Below are 12,922 nucleotides of genomic sequence, written 5' to 3'. Positions count from 1 at the left end.
CACTGGAGGCTACATTAATGTATACTTCTAATATCTATGACTTAACAAAAGTTTTAAAAGGTACACTACCCATCCTTTCTTTTCTACCATTGGTTAAATAGTCGTTTTATTTCTATAATAGCATAATCGTTTTTAAAGTGTTACATTATGCTACATAAATGTTGTTCTTACTGGTATGAAACATTATAAAATGTTTCAAATTACATTGAATAAAATATTTTTATTCATAAAATATTTCAAATTACATTGGGCCCAAAATGTATGTGTGTATGTGTACTCTTGAAATATTCTCATCCCTCACAGCCCTTTCCCCCTAATCTCTTCAGTTTCTAAATGTGATTGAACCTAAAAGTACATATATACTGTGACTTCAATGATGTAAGTAAATTGATGAGCAAAGAACAAACAAGGAAATTATTTTTTTATACATATAGAGGATTTTTTCCCCCCTTAATAGCTCTACATTCATGCAAAGCCATTTCTGTGTAACAATTGTATGTAAAACTGTAATTTTTAAAACATTTCTGGAAAGTTTCTGTTACAGCCATATCACTACCATTGAAGCTATTTTTTAATAGTAAAAACAGGGGGAAAGGGGAAAAAACTAAATAATTTCAGACTGAATGTGCAATCCTCCTTCAGCTGCACATACAGATTCTCTAGAATGGAGTAATTTTTATTTCAATTTATTCCTTTCTCTTTCTGAACATCAAATGCCAGTTAATAAAAGCCACACTACAACAGTTGATGAAATGTATGAGTCACTTGAAACTATATATAATAAGAGTCTAGATGTTTTAAATTATCATTTCACAGCTTCTTTCTTCCCATTAAGTACTGTATATCAGTTTTTAAATTGAAATTTAAAAGTTATGGAGAACTCAATTTCTTGTCACTGACATATATGGTACAAGGATATGCCTATATCACATGATATAACCAAAGATTAATCAAAGAAGTTTATTCCAGTTGGACTGGGGAACTTAACTGGTCAGCTTTTTTGTGGGGTCACTTCTGTGAAATAAGTTTTATTAATTTTGTTTTTCCAAATGTAGCTGATATGGCACATACATGCTCTCAGTGATACAGTGGCCAATCCTTTAGCCAGACTTTATGCCAAGGAGTTCTGCATTATATAAAATATGCAAATCCATATGGAGAACGCTTCTCAGCATGAACTATTTAATGTATGTGACACAGAAATGGCAATCTAGTAAACCCTCTGTTTAACAGTTTAGTATTTTTGGATTTAACAGACAACATATGCTAGATCTGAGTTGTTCCAGCAAAATACACTGCATCATGAACAGAACTTTCCCAGTCTTTGCTGCAAACACAAAGGAATATGGCAGGAGAACAGAAATTGAGAAAGTAGGGTGTAGGACCAGATATCTTAAATAAAGGCTGGATGTTTGAGAAGGTGGTTATGGGGAGCCCACAAACAGATGACCACTTGAGACTTAGCAGCTTTGCAAGTGTGTGAGGGGTAACCATGGCCAGGCCAGTGGTTGAATTTGGGTGGGGAGACTTCCTCTTTCTGCATCAAGGCCCAAAATTAACCCTTTCATGAAGCCCTGGATGCAGAAAGAGCAGGCTTTGGGCTTGGACCAAACCAGGAGCCACCCATCTTAAGCTAAGGGATATGCTTTTGTCTGCAGAGGGGCCAACGTGCTGGCTTGAGCACTGTGACTTTCCTTCCAGTCCAAGGGAAGGGAAAGAGCTTGTAGCATCACAGTGACCATTCTTTCACTCTTCCAGATTTAGCCCTGTGATTCCTTTTGTCCCCCCACAGTTATATAACGGGCAGACTCCAGGGCACAGGGGTGTTCGGTGATGCAGTATTATCAGACTGTAGTCATCGTTACTTTCACTAAAGCAGAATTTCTCATGAGTTTGAAAAATCCCATTTGGATTTAATTCAACTTAACTTTAACAGACATCCCTGTTTCATTTGTTAAACTGAGGATTTTGCTTATTGGTTTATTTATTATTGCAAACTCTTGATATTAATTTCTTTGAGCATTCTTAAATTTAAATAGAAGATTATCTTTAACGTCCGCCTGTCAGCAATAGCTTTTTTTAATTGTGACAACCACTCCTACCATTGTGGTGATTAATTGTAAAGATTTGGACCTTGTGGGAGCTAGAAAACAAAGATGTGCTGGATATGGGCAATGAAGATCTCAAGATGATAACTGGAGTTATTTTCTGCTGGACTCAGGTATGTTTAAAATTACAAGCACGTCACACATTTGCTCATATACTGATTATCATTCTAAATGCCTACCTAAGTTATGTAAACCCTTGAAATGAATCAGGAAGAATGTCTTAAAGTGTCAAAACAGAAATGGGGAATTACCTCAATGACAGTCCATTGTTCTACAACAATGGCATCATTTCCTCTCCTCTCTGAGCCTGGAAACCCCGGCTCTTCTTCATATATAAATAACCCTTCCAATGATTTGGGCCCAAAGTCAGCTAGGGAAAGAAGAAAGAGAAAGTAGTAAATAATACCCATTTAAAAAACATTTAAAATTTATTACACTTAATGTATTAAGAGGAGAATGCTTTTCTTCTCTGTCCCGCACATGATGGTTCTCATCTGATTATCAATTAACAGGACTTGGTAACTTTTTCTTCCTGTCAAACACCACAGACGTTAGGGCGCTCTCTTGGCTCCCACGGTGAGTGGGGCTGGAGCGAGCAGAGGGTGAGACCAGAGCCAAAAGTGCATTGGATGTTTCATCTTAGATGCCCCCATCCGCCCAAGTTCTCGTTCTGACACATTCTTGCCATCTAGCAGCTGTTCTGATTTTTGCAGCCTAGATCAGGTTGCCCTATTTTCAACTATCTTCAATTCAAATTTTGGTTTGATAGATGTAATATAAAGAGAACTTGCAGGACATTCCTTAAGCTCAAAATGAATCTGGCATCCTCATTTCTTTAGAAGTGAAATAACAAATACACCAGCAAAGCAAATTCTGGGTCAACCTTCTCACTTGCTTCAGGCAGGTCATCAGCCTTTTATTTTACTTTTAGAAAGACTACATTTAAAAAAGGCTAGATTCAGTTTAAAAAGAGCCTGCATATTTTAAGAATCATAGTCCTGATCTGCAGCTGTGAGATTTTTTACAGTTATGCATTAGCTAATTTCTTGAATAGCCTCATGTCTAGTTTAGCCCTTAGTAAGAAACTCAGTTACATTTTAGAAAGTAAATAGTTTAGATATAAATGAGTAAAACCTGATTACATACGTCTGTTTTATCTGGTGGTTAATGTTAAAAAAAATCATGTTGAGGATGATTCACATGTTTAATCTTCCTTGCAGAAACTACTTAAAACAACCGGGAAGCCTGGCATATGAAATATAGGGAGTTCATTACATATCTCGCTTCTTTTAAGCAGAAAATTTCCATGGCAGTAAACATTTCAGGTTTAGATTTTTATTTTTGGTTATTTTTATTAAAATATTCAATTCAAAGTGGAAGGCCGGATCAAGCTGGGAGCTTAAAATTGATCTCTCCTACTAAGAGCAAATTGGAAGTTTGAAAAATTACTTAACCTTCTCCAAGCCTCTTTATAGCTTTCTTCTGCCAAGCCGCTGGTAGTTCTAATTTTTCATTCCCTCTTTCTGTCACTTACTCTCTTGGTGAGAGGAAAGGAGACTAGGCTTCCCCTCCCCCAGCAACTCTGCTCAAAATAGTTGATTCTCTACAGTGAGAAACAAGAGATCTGCAAAGAGAACAGCTGGCGGGGGATCTTCCTTGCTTCTCCCTTCCCTCTAGCAATCTTTTAATAGTTCCCCTGAGAAAGCCAGTGAGTGGTAAGTGTAGTATCAGTAACCCTAGGCTGGGTGTGTGACAGAGGCAGCCTTCAGGCTGAAAACCTTATCTGTCCTGAAGTAAGCAGACTACTGTCTTTATTTGCTCTGCATCCTATTTTAAAACTCACAGTTTCCTTTTGTAACTCCTTGAGTTTTCTGAAATGAATTGTACTAACAACCTTATTTTTAAGTGTAAGGATTGTGTCATTATCCTTACCTTTAGAGGCTTCCCAACACACAAAGGAGTCAATTAATGACAACCCTTGTTTGTAATAAAACGTGGTTAAATCTAGCCAATCAGCATCCAATGTACTAATCACAGATCCTTTCCGTGACACTTTTAGAGACAAAATACCATCATGATAGGTCCAACTGATGGAATCATCATCAAAGACATTGAAGACTGTATATAGCTTGGTATCTGAGAAAAAAAAAATGAAATAAAGATATTAGGATAATATAACATCGTAAAAACATCAATGGAAATATATTTACAGTTTTTTAATCTGCAAAATTGCATTTTGCATTAAGAATAGAAATTAAGATTTCATATGGATAAAAGCTCAGCATGACATCTGAATACCATTTTAATTCAAGTGAGATATCAATCGTTCAATATGAAAGCTAAACTGTTGGAATCTCCTGCACTAAAGCCAGCTTAATGCAGGTACTTCAATCCAAACGCCTTCCTTTCTTTGTTCAGAACATAGTTTCCTCTTTCAATTTACTTCCATGATTTGTAAAACGTTTCTTTTCTCTTCTCTGTGTTGATAGAACTCTGCTTTTCAATCTTTTCTACCAACTAGTACCTACACTTCTGTTCTGAAGGTTTAATTTGCTCATCTATCGCAGCTATGCTCATATTTTTGTCATCTTGCCAATGATACTGTAACTGTAATTATGCTGTTGACAGCCCTACTTGGACTGCCCATTTACAAAAGAAACCTGGCAATGCTACAGCCTAATCTTTCCAGCCAAATCATCCATATGACACTGACATTTCTCTCTAAAGTTTATCCTCCTCCAACTACTTCTCCCATTCAACTGGTTGCTACTTCTTTTTATGATTTCCGTTATTCATCTTTCCCTCTCTGCCCAGAATTTACCATTTATAGCAGACCTTCTACTGCTGGGGTGATATCACCAGAAAGCATGGTGTTAAAAAAAAAGTGACCTGTTTTTTAGAATCTGTTGGGGATTTAAGGAATGGTATGAAATATGTGCTACCATACCATTTTTTTTTTTAATAAACTCAGGAGTAATTTGCTCTATGCTACTCCATTAAATTTACTTTATTTTGGTCAACAATCACCAGATTACATAAAAACATAATGAAAAACAACAGTGTTCAGCTTTGCATCACCTGTTGCCTCATTTTCATTGTGGCCACACAATTTTAGCTATGAGATGGGTGGTAGGTGGTTTCACAGCTGAAAGAAGGAGGTTCACATAATAATGATTAATTCTTCCTGAGTATTGCTGCAGCAGAGGTTAGATATAATTCTTCTGAATATCCCATAGAAGTTATAATACAGTAGTATGTGGTGTACTGTTTCTATCTCCCCAGATCTGCATGGGTGGTGCACTGGGCTAGTGGGGTTTTAGAGGGAAGGATGTTGTGTCTGGCCCTGACAAATGTTTTTCACAACTTGGGAAAGGTAAGAATGTTTAAACGTTTTGAAGATTCCCAAGTATCCTTGGCAATCTAAATTCTGTTGCTCTGTGACAGCTGTCGACTTCAACCTGATGCTCCATGTCATTTAATCTTTGAGAGAGGGTTTGGCCTGTTCTTATCCTAAAGACATTAAGAATGAAGTGAATAACCCAAATGATGCTAGGTTTTGTTCTACTGTAGCTTTCCAGATTGAAGAATAATTGTTAAAAACTAGAGGCCAATACATTTTCAGATTTGCAAATTTGAATCAACATGTGTCCTTGCTGAAAAAACAGGACAGATACAGACAGGTATATATAATAAAGGTTTAAAAACACCTCCAAACTTGCTTGTATGATAATCCTTCACTTAAGCTATTGTTCCTAAAAACGGATGCTTCTATATTTCTGAGATAACCATATAGTGCATGTAGAATATATAGGTAGTGTATTGAAATACCTTCTTTTTCCTTTAATTTAATTGGGCTGGGACAGCCTCCTCTTCCATCTTGAAAATCAGTCTTCTGTGGTGGCCTGCTGTCTGGCTGAACTTCTTCCTCTATTCCACTCTCAGAGGACTGACCACTCAGTGTCCCTTCATTCAAGATGTTAACATTTTCCTCTGAATCATGACTCCTCTGCTCTCTATTCCTTCTGCATAGCGTTGAGTCAGACTCCATATCTTCATCCATGTTTGCGCCATTGCAGATTTTAGACTGAGAGCAAGACTGGGTGATAAACCCAACAAACTTCATTCCTCTTTTAGCAGCATCATTGACCTATATTTTTCAGAAAGACAGTACTACTATAATGGAGTGGATACACAAACTGTTCACTAGGATGGAGTTTCGCTAGTTTATACGTGATGGTTTTACAATGCAAGTGCATGAATATACAGGAAGAAATATTCATTGATATATGAAAACAGCGTACCTATTTGAATATTATGAAGCAGCTGCCTCTTAAAGAATGGCAACTGACTGCTTCACAAAAACATATGGAGTCTTTCTTCTGTCCATTTATATCTGTCTAAAAAGTAATGATATGTGAAGGGAGTTTTTATTTTACTTACTGTATTTATGCCTTTGAGTCTGTGTTAACTCCTGGAGGCTGCCTCAACAAGGCCCTGCAGTTTTCTTGCAACATTTTTAGAAGTGGTTTGCCCTTGCCTGCTTCCTAGGGCTGAAAGAGAAGGACTGGCCCAAGGTCACCCAGCCGGCGGCTTTGTGCCTCAGACAAATAAGGCCAACAGATTTGGCTCTCAGAGATGTCAAGGCATGGTCCTTTGTTAATCTGAGATCTAATCAAGAAGTTATTAAGATAACTTCTGTAGGACAATATATGGTCGATAACACACATTTGTAGAATTTTATGCATTTCGGTTCTCAGAGTACGATTATAGTAAAAGAAGAAGTAAAGTATTTAATGAAGATGGTCATACCTTCTCAAGTAGTTCCTTAACTGCCTCATTTGTTAGTTTTTCATATGTTAAAGGGCACTCCTCAATCACAAGCCTGGGGTGCCTTTGTTCTCTCATTGGTGGATTCTTCTGGCTAGAACATAGGAAAAAAGCAGCCTTTGTTGAAATTTGATGTATCTTGCGCAAAATGCTAGCAAGCAACATTTTTTTCACTCCAGAAAATTATAAATTAAGTGGTGGCAAATCGCCTGTTTGAGGAGCTCTTCAATTGTTCTTGATTGTTTTGCCCAAACATGTTGCTTGGAACAGAACTGAATTACCTACTGAGCAACTTTATCTGCATTTCATTTAAATATCAAAGGTTTTTCTGCTGAAAAATGCAAGTATAAATATGTGAGTTAAAAAGCAAACTTCCTTCAGACGTCCAAGCAGTTTTATTGCAGACTAGACAACCTGTGACCCATTTCAGAGATACTGTATTTCCTTACCAGATTCCTCCATGCCTTCATCAATGGCAGAGCTTCTAATGTACTGGAAAAGTTCTTAAAAATTCAGGGAGACATTCAGAGATGTATCTGCCTTGAAGGTAGCCCATGCTGAACTGTATAGCCCAGTCAAACATCAGACCACAGGAAATGTTTTATGACATTTTGCATTGTGACATAAAATGTTTTGTGATTATTTTTATGTTTACAAAATGTTTTATAAAATTTGCCAAATTTCAATTCCACAGGGGTCATGGGTCCCAGATTTTGGATGCATTCTGTAAGTTAGCCCATTTGAGGTACCTTGGTTCAAAAATCACTTGCCCATGATGCACCGTTTCACCCAGTTAAAGGTTACAGACATGACAGTTTTAGTGGTACGTAGAAGATATTTAACTATACTGCAGACTGGGTAAGGGTATGGTTTGGGAGACCTAATTTAAGCTACACCACATTATTTTTTTTGTAACACACCTGGGGTCAGATGTCTGTCTGTGGTTGCAAGGTGCAGGAATTTGGGGTGTTTAAGAGCATTGCTGCGGGTTGGAGTTTGGAGGTTTGGTTGCAAACTGTTTGGCTATGTTGTGAATGGAAGACCTGAGCCGTGGCAGCCAGTTCTTAGACCCAGCGAAGCAGGATGTCTGCAAGGTAGCCCCAGTGAAGCAGAGTATTGGGGAGGTAGAGCTGTCTGGTGGCCTGGAAGACATTGGAGGTCTTTGGCTGCCAAGACACACAGAGTTGCAGCAGAGAAATCTGGAGTGATCTCCCTAGCTGAGATGCTTGAATCTGTGGCTGGGTTTGCAGTGGAGTGCCCCGAGCTTATGATTCTGGGAGGCTTGAATCTGTCATCTCTGGATGCGGACTTGAAAGCAGCTCAGGAGTTCATGGCCACCATGACAACCATGGACCTGACTCAAGTTATTTCTGGCCTGATTCACAGCAGGGCGGGGGGCAGGTGTTATATACCTGGTTTTTATCTCAGAGCAGTGGCTACATGATCTGAAGTTGGGAGATATTACCATCACTCCCTTATCTTAGACAGATCACTCCCTGTTGACCTTGGAGCAGGAAGGCAGGACCTATTTGATTAGTCCATCCTAGGAATCTGATAGATTCTTTTGGGTTCCAAAGGGAACTTGGGGTTGTTCTTAGGGTTCTGTCTTTACTGAGGCCATTGCCACTTCTAACAAGAGAATGACAGTAGCCTTGGATTGGATAGGACCTGCACAGACTATCTATGCTTGTGGAGCTTGGAGAGCCCCCAGTGGTTTTCAGAGGAACCCCAAATCATGAAGCAGCATAAGAGATTTCTAGAGTTCTGCTGAAGGAACACGAAGAGTGAACCCAACTGAGCACTGGATAACAGAATTGGATAATTTCCATATAACCTTCAACTTTCCCTTTTTTTGGTTGAAAAAGCAGTCAGCTTGCAGCTCCAGAGGACCCAAGAGGAAGTGAATTATCTGGACCCTTTTCAGTCAGGATTCAGATCTGGTTATAGCACTGAGATGGCATTGATCACACTTGTTGATGACCTCTGTCAGGCTCAGGATGGGGGTAGTGCATCCCTCCTGGCTCTCCTTGATCTCTCAGCAGTTTTCAATACCATTAAACATGTTGTCATTCTGGACCAGCTCAGGGCATGGGAGTGGGAGGCACAAGATTGCAGTGGTTCTTCTAATTTCTCTGGGAATGGTTCCAGTCAGATTGATGAAGGGAGAAATTGAGTCTGAGACCCCTGCTTTGTGGGGTTTCTCAGGACTTTATCCTGTTTAATGTTGACATGAAGCCACTGAGGAGATCATCCATCAACATGGGGTGAGGTATCATCAGTATGCTACCTATCAGTATTCCAATTTACACTTCTGTCATCGAGGTTTTTTCCCAATGTTTGGAAGCTGTGGGGGTCTGGATGAGGAAGAACAGGCAAGACCAAGTGGCTGTGGGTTTTGAGGCCCCCCCCCAAGGTTCAGAGACTTTCCATTCTTGATTCTGAATGAGGTTGTGATCCCCCAGACAGAACCGATATGCATTTTAGAGATTTTCCTGAACATAGAGTTCCTAATTGAAAAGGAGATGCAGCTGTGGCTAGGAGGGCTTTTGGGCAGGTTCAGCTTGGGATTGGAAAGGGGGTGTAGTATCAGTACTATCCAGTTTAATGACATATGTAGTTTAGCATTGTGTCTAATTAGTCAAGGTAAGTGACAATCAAAGAAAGCCAGTTTGGTGTAATGGTTAAGGCACCAGGCTAGAAACCAGGAGACTGTGAATTCTAGTCCCACCTTAGGCACAAACCAGATGGTGACCTTGGAAGGAGGCAATGGCAAACCACTTCTGAAAATCCTTGCCTAGAAAACTGCAGCGACTAGTCCAGGCAGTCTCCAGGAGTCAAAAACTGACTCAAAGGCACCCCCCCACAAGACATTCAGCTTTGGCTGATTTTGAAAAACTAAGCAAGTTAGTTTCAGTTAGTACTGGGAGGCCTCTAGGAAATAATATGGCAATAGGTTAGACAGAGACTTTTTTTTTTAATTCTGGGAAAAGATAAAAGTAAATCATTTCCAAACTACAGGTAGTCGTTGTTTAACGACCACTCATTCAGCAACTGTTCAAAGTTATGATGGTGCTGAACAAGAAGACTTACAACCAGTCCTCAAAGTTGCGGCTGTCACAGCATCCCCTGGATCATGTGATCTTGATTTGGGTGCTTGGCAACCAGCTCATGATAGTTGCAGTGCCCCATGGTCATGTGATTGCCATTTGCGACCTTCACTGCCATTTTCCGACAAGCAAAGTTGGAATGGGGAAGCCAGCAGGAGGTAGCAAATGGCAATCACATGATGTCGTGCCTAACAACTGCAGAGGATTCACTTAGCAACGGCAACCAGAACTGCCACAACTGCCTCATAATTTGGTGCAGTCATATGACATTGTGCTTTATGACCACATTGCTTAGTGATGGAGTTGCTGGTCCCAGTTACTGTTGTTAAGTGAAGACTACTGTATTGGCAAGAAGACTGCATGGATCAGGATTTGAGCTTGACCTGAACTTTTAAAAAAAAATCTAAATAGTTAATGCATATTTGAAAGAAAAATTACTCATTTGGAAAGAAAAATTACTAGTTGGGAAAGATGCAGTGTGTAAAACCAGTCTATTCAGTAGATCAACAAAAAACTAAAAATAATTTCCTATTTACTTATTTTAAGTCTTTCAGTATGGACCGATATCACAGATCATGTGTATTAATGCTATCTTATTATTGCATGAAATGAAATTAGCACTTACTCCAATTACTAGACTCAGTTTCATGGTTCAAATAAAATTGTTACATCCTGTGCAGAAGGAGTAAGCTTTCAGACAAAACAGGTCCTCACTGATTTTAAGAAGGTTTTCATCATGACAAACAGCTCATCGTTTGAGCTTCACCTGACGCAAGCAATAAATGACTGCCTGCTAAGCCAGTAGATAACTGGTTTCCAACCGAACTAGATAAGCATATAGGTTTGAAGTCTAAGATATTTATGTTAAAGAATAGAAAGGAAATGTTACTGTCTTGTCCCACATTGTTTATGGAGTGCAGACAGCTGTGGAGAGGACAGGACTGGAAACCCTTCTTCTGTGAAATGCTTTAAGTTAGCTTATCTTAGGGGTTAAGCCACAGAGCTTAGTATGTTCATATCTTGAGCTTTAACAGCATTGAACATCTCACACACTCAGGCAGTGTAACATACACAAATGCAACTTCTAATTATGTTGAAATATTCCAGAGGAGTTCCAAGAGCTGAACCTGAAGGGGTTCAATACAATAAAATTAATTGTAAGCTGCTCTCAAGAAGAATAAATTTTGAACTAATATCTGTTCCCCTTTGTGTTGTATATTCACAGTATTGTGATATTAATATTTTGTTGTTTATTCGTTCAGTCGCTTCCGACTCTTTGTGACTGTTGGCAGAGTGCAAGGAAAGCCTTTGGCCCAGGAGAGATCAGAAAAGTCACACACCAGGCATTTCTATAAAAATAATTTTATTTACAGAAAACAAACATATTTAAAGGGTGTTTGCTGAGAGGAGAGATTTCTCTCAACTGCATACTCTCTGCAAGACTACACAGAAGGGAAACTGAAACTAAAACAAGTTCAGGCAAGTTCCTCCCTTAGGCAATGCAACCATTAGCACGTGAAAAGGGGACAATTAAATTCAACCTCTTCACCTGGCCAAAATGACCATAGTAACCTTAATCTGTAGTAGAAAACATATTAACACTCCCCTTTTTATACTACAGAATAAGATGCAAACCAATTTGCTTTGACAACTCTGTATGTCTTTCCATTCACATTATTTTAACATTATCTCCCCTTCAGTTTAACAGAAAGCTACCATCCTTCTTCCTGTGTATTTCCAAACCTAGGTAATTTGTTACAGTTCCAAGGCTTTTTAATGTGAAATGGCTTTTCACGCAGGCTTCAAAATCAAGCCTTTGTTTTTCTGTTGGTGTGAACAGCAGCAAATCATCAATATAAATGCACAGATACATACAGCCTTGTTTGTCTTTCTTCATATATACACATGGATCTGCTTTTCCTTTTTCAAAACCAAAATTCTGCAGTTTTTCATCTAATTTTTGGTTCCAGGATCTAGCAGCTTGTTTTAACCCATAGATTGACTTCTGCAGTTCACAGACTAGATTCTCCCCTTTTTCATAGCCAGGGGGTTGCTGCATATATAATTTGTGGTCTAAATCACCATAGAGAAATGCAGTTTGAATGTCATAGTGATGAACTGACATTCCTTTGAGTGCAGCAATTTTTAACAGTAATCTAATTGATTCACCTTTAGTAACTGGTGCAAAAGTCTTGTCAAAGTCTAACTCTTTCCTTTGAGTGAACCCTTTTGCAACTAACCTTGCTTTATGTTTTTGGATTTTGCCATCAGCATCCCTTTTCAGTTTGAAAACCCACCTGCAACCTAGACAGTGTTCATTGGGAGGTAGATTTATCAGTTTCCATGTTTTATTTTCTTTCAAGGATGCTAACTCCTGTTGCATGGCAGAATGCCAATTTTGTGGAAGCTCAGGTGGTAAAGCATTCACTTGTTCTAAAGACTCAGGTTCTGTGAATATGTGAAATGCCTTTAGTGTTTCAGCCTGAAAACGTGATGGAGGAACGCCTTTATTACTTCTCTGAGATCTGCAAGGTAATACAGGGCTTACATTTTGACTCCTATCACTTTCCTGAGAAGCATCTGTCTCATCAGATAGATCTTCAGTTTGCTTTTCTGGTTTAATGTCCTCATCCAGCAAAAGATCACCATCAGCAAGTCCTTGCTGTTCTCTTGTGGTGGTCAGATCAACTGGAGAGCTAGAATTTAATCTCCCCCAGTTTTGTTCAGCAAAAGAAGCACTTTTGCTAATTATTAATTTCTCTCCCATTATGAACCTGTAGCTCCTTTGGCTTTGTTCATAGCCAACAAAGATGGCTTTCTTTGTTGTGGGGCCTCCTTTCCTTCTCTGTTGTTTTGGAATATGAACCCATGCAGTGCTAC

At 38.9% G+C, this 12,922-nt stretch overlaps 1 protein-coding gene across 2 annotated transcripts in view; it reads right to left on the bottom strand.

Moving 5' to 3' along the window:
- RFTN2 (raftlin family member 2) overlaps window positions 1–12,922 on the bottom strand; it is a 49,172-nt gene that overhangs the window by 24,324 nt on the left and 11,926 nt on the right. For both annotated transcript variants that reach the window (XM_063318029.1, XM_063318030.1), the window contains 4 exons: window positions 6,918–7,029; window positions 5,937–6,255; window positions 4,041–4,244; window positions 2,360–2,478 (listed from right to left, as the gene is read on the bottom strand). In XM_063318029.1, coding sequence (XP_063174099.1) covers window positions 2,360–2,478; window positions 4,041–4,244; window positions 5,937–6,255; window positions 6,918–7,029 — 754 coding nt within the window. The remainder of the gene's footprint in view (window positions 1–2,359; window positions 2,479–4,040; window positions 4,245–5,936; window positions 6,256–6,917; window positions 7,030–12,922) is intronic.

Source organism: Candoia aspera, chromosome 1, assembly GCF_035149785.1.
Source record: "Candoia aspera isolate rCanAsp1 chromosome 1, rCanAsp1.hap2, whole genome shotgun sequence".
NCBI lineage: Eukaryota > Metazoa > Chordata > Lepidosauria > Squamata > Boidae > Candoia > Candoia aspera.
Note: the sequence above shows the minus strand (reverse complement) of the source record. Positions and strands in the feature narration are given on the sequence as shown.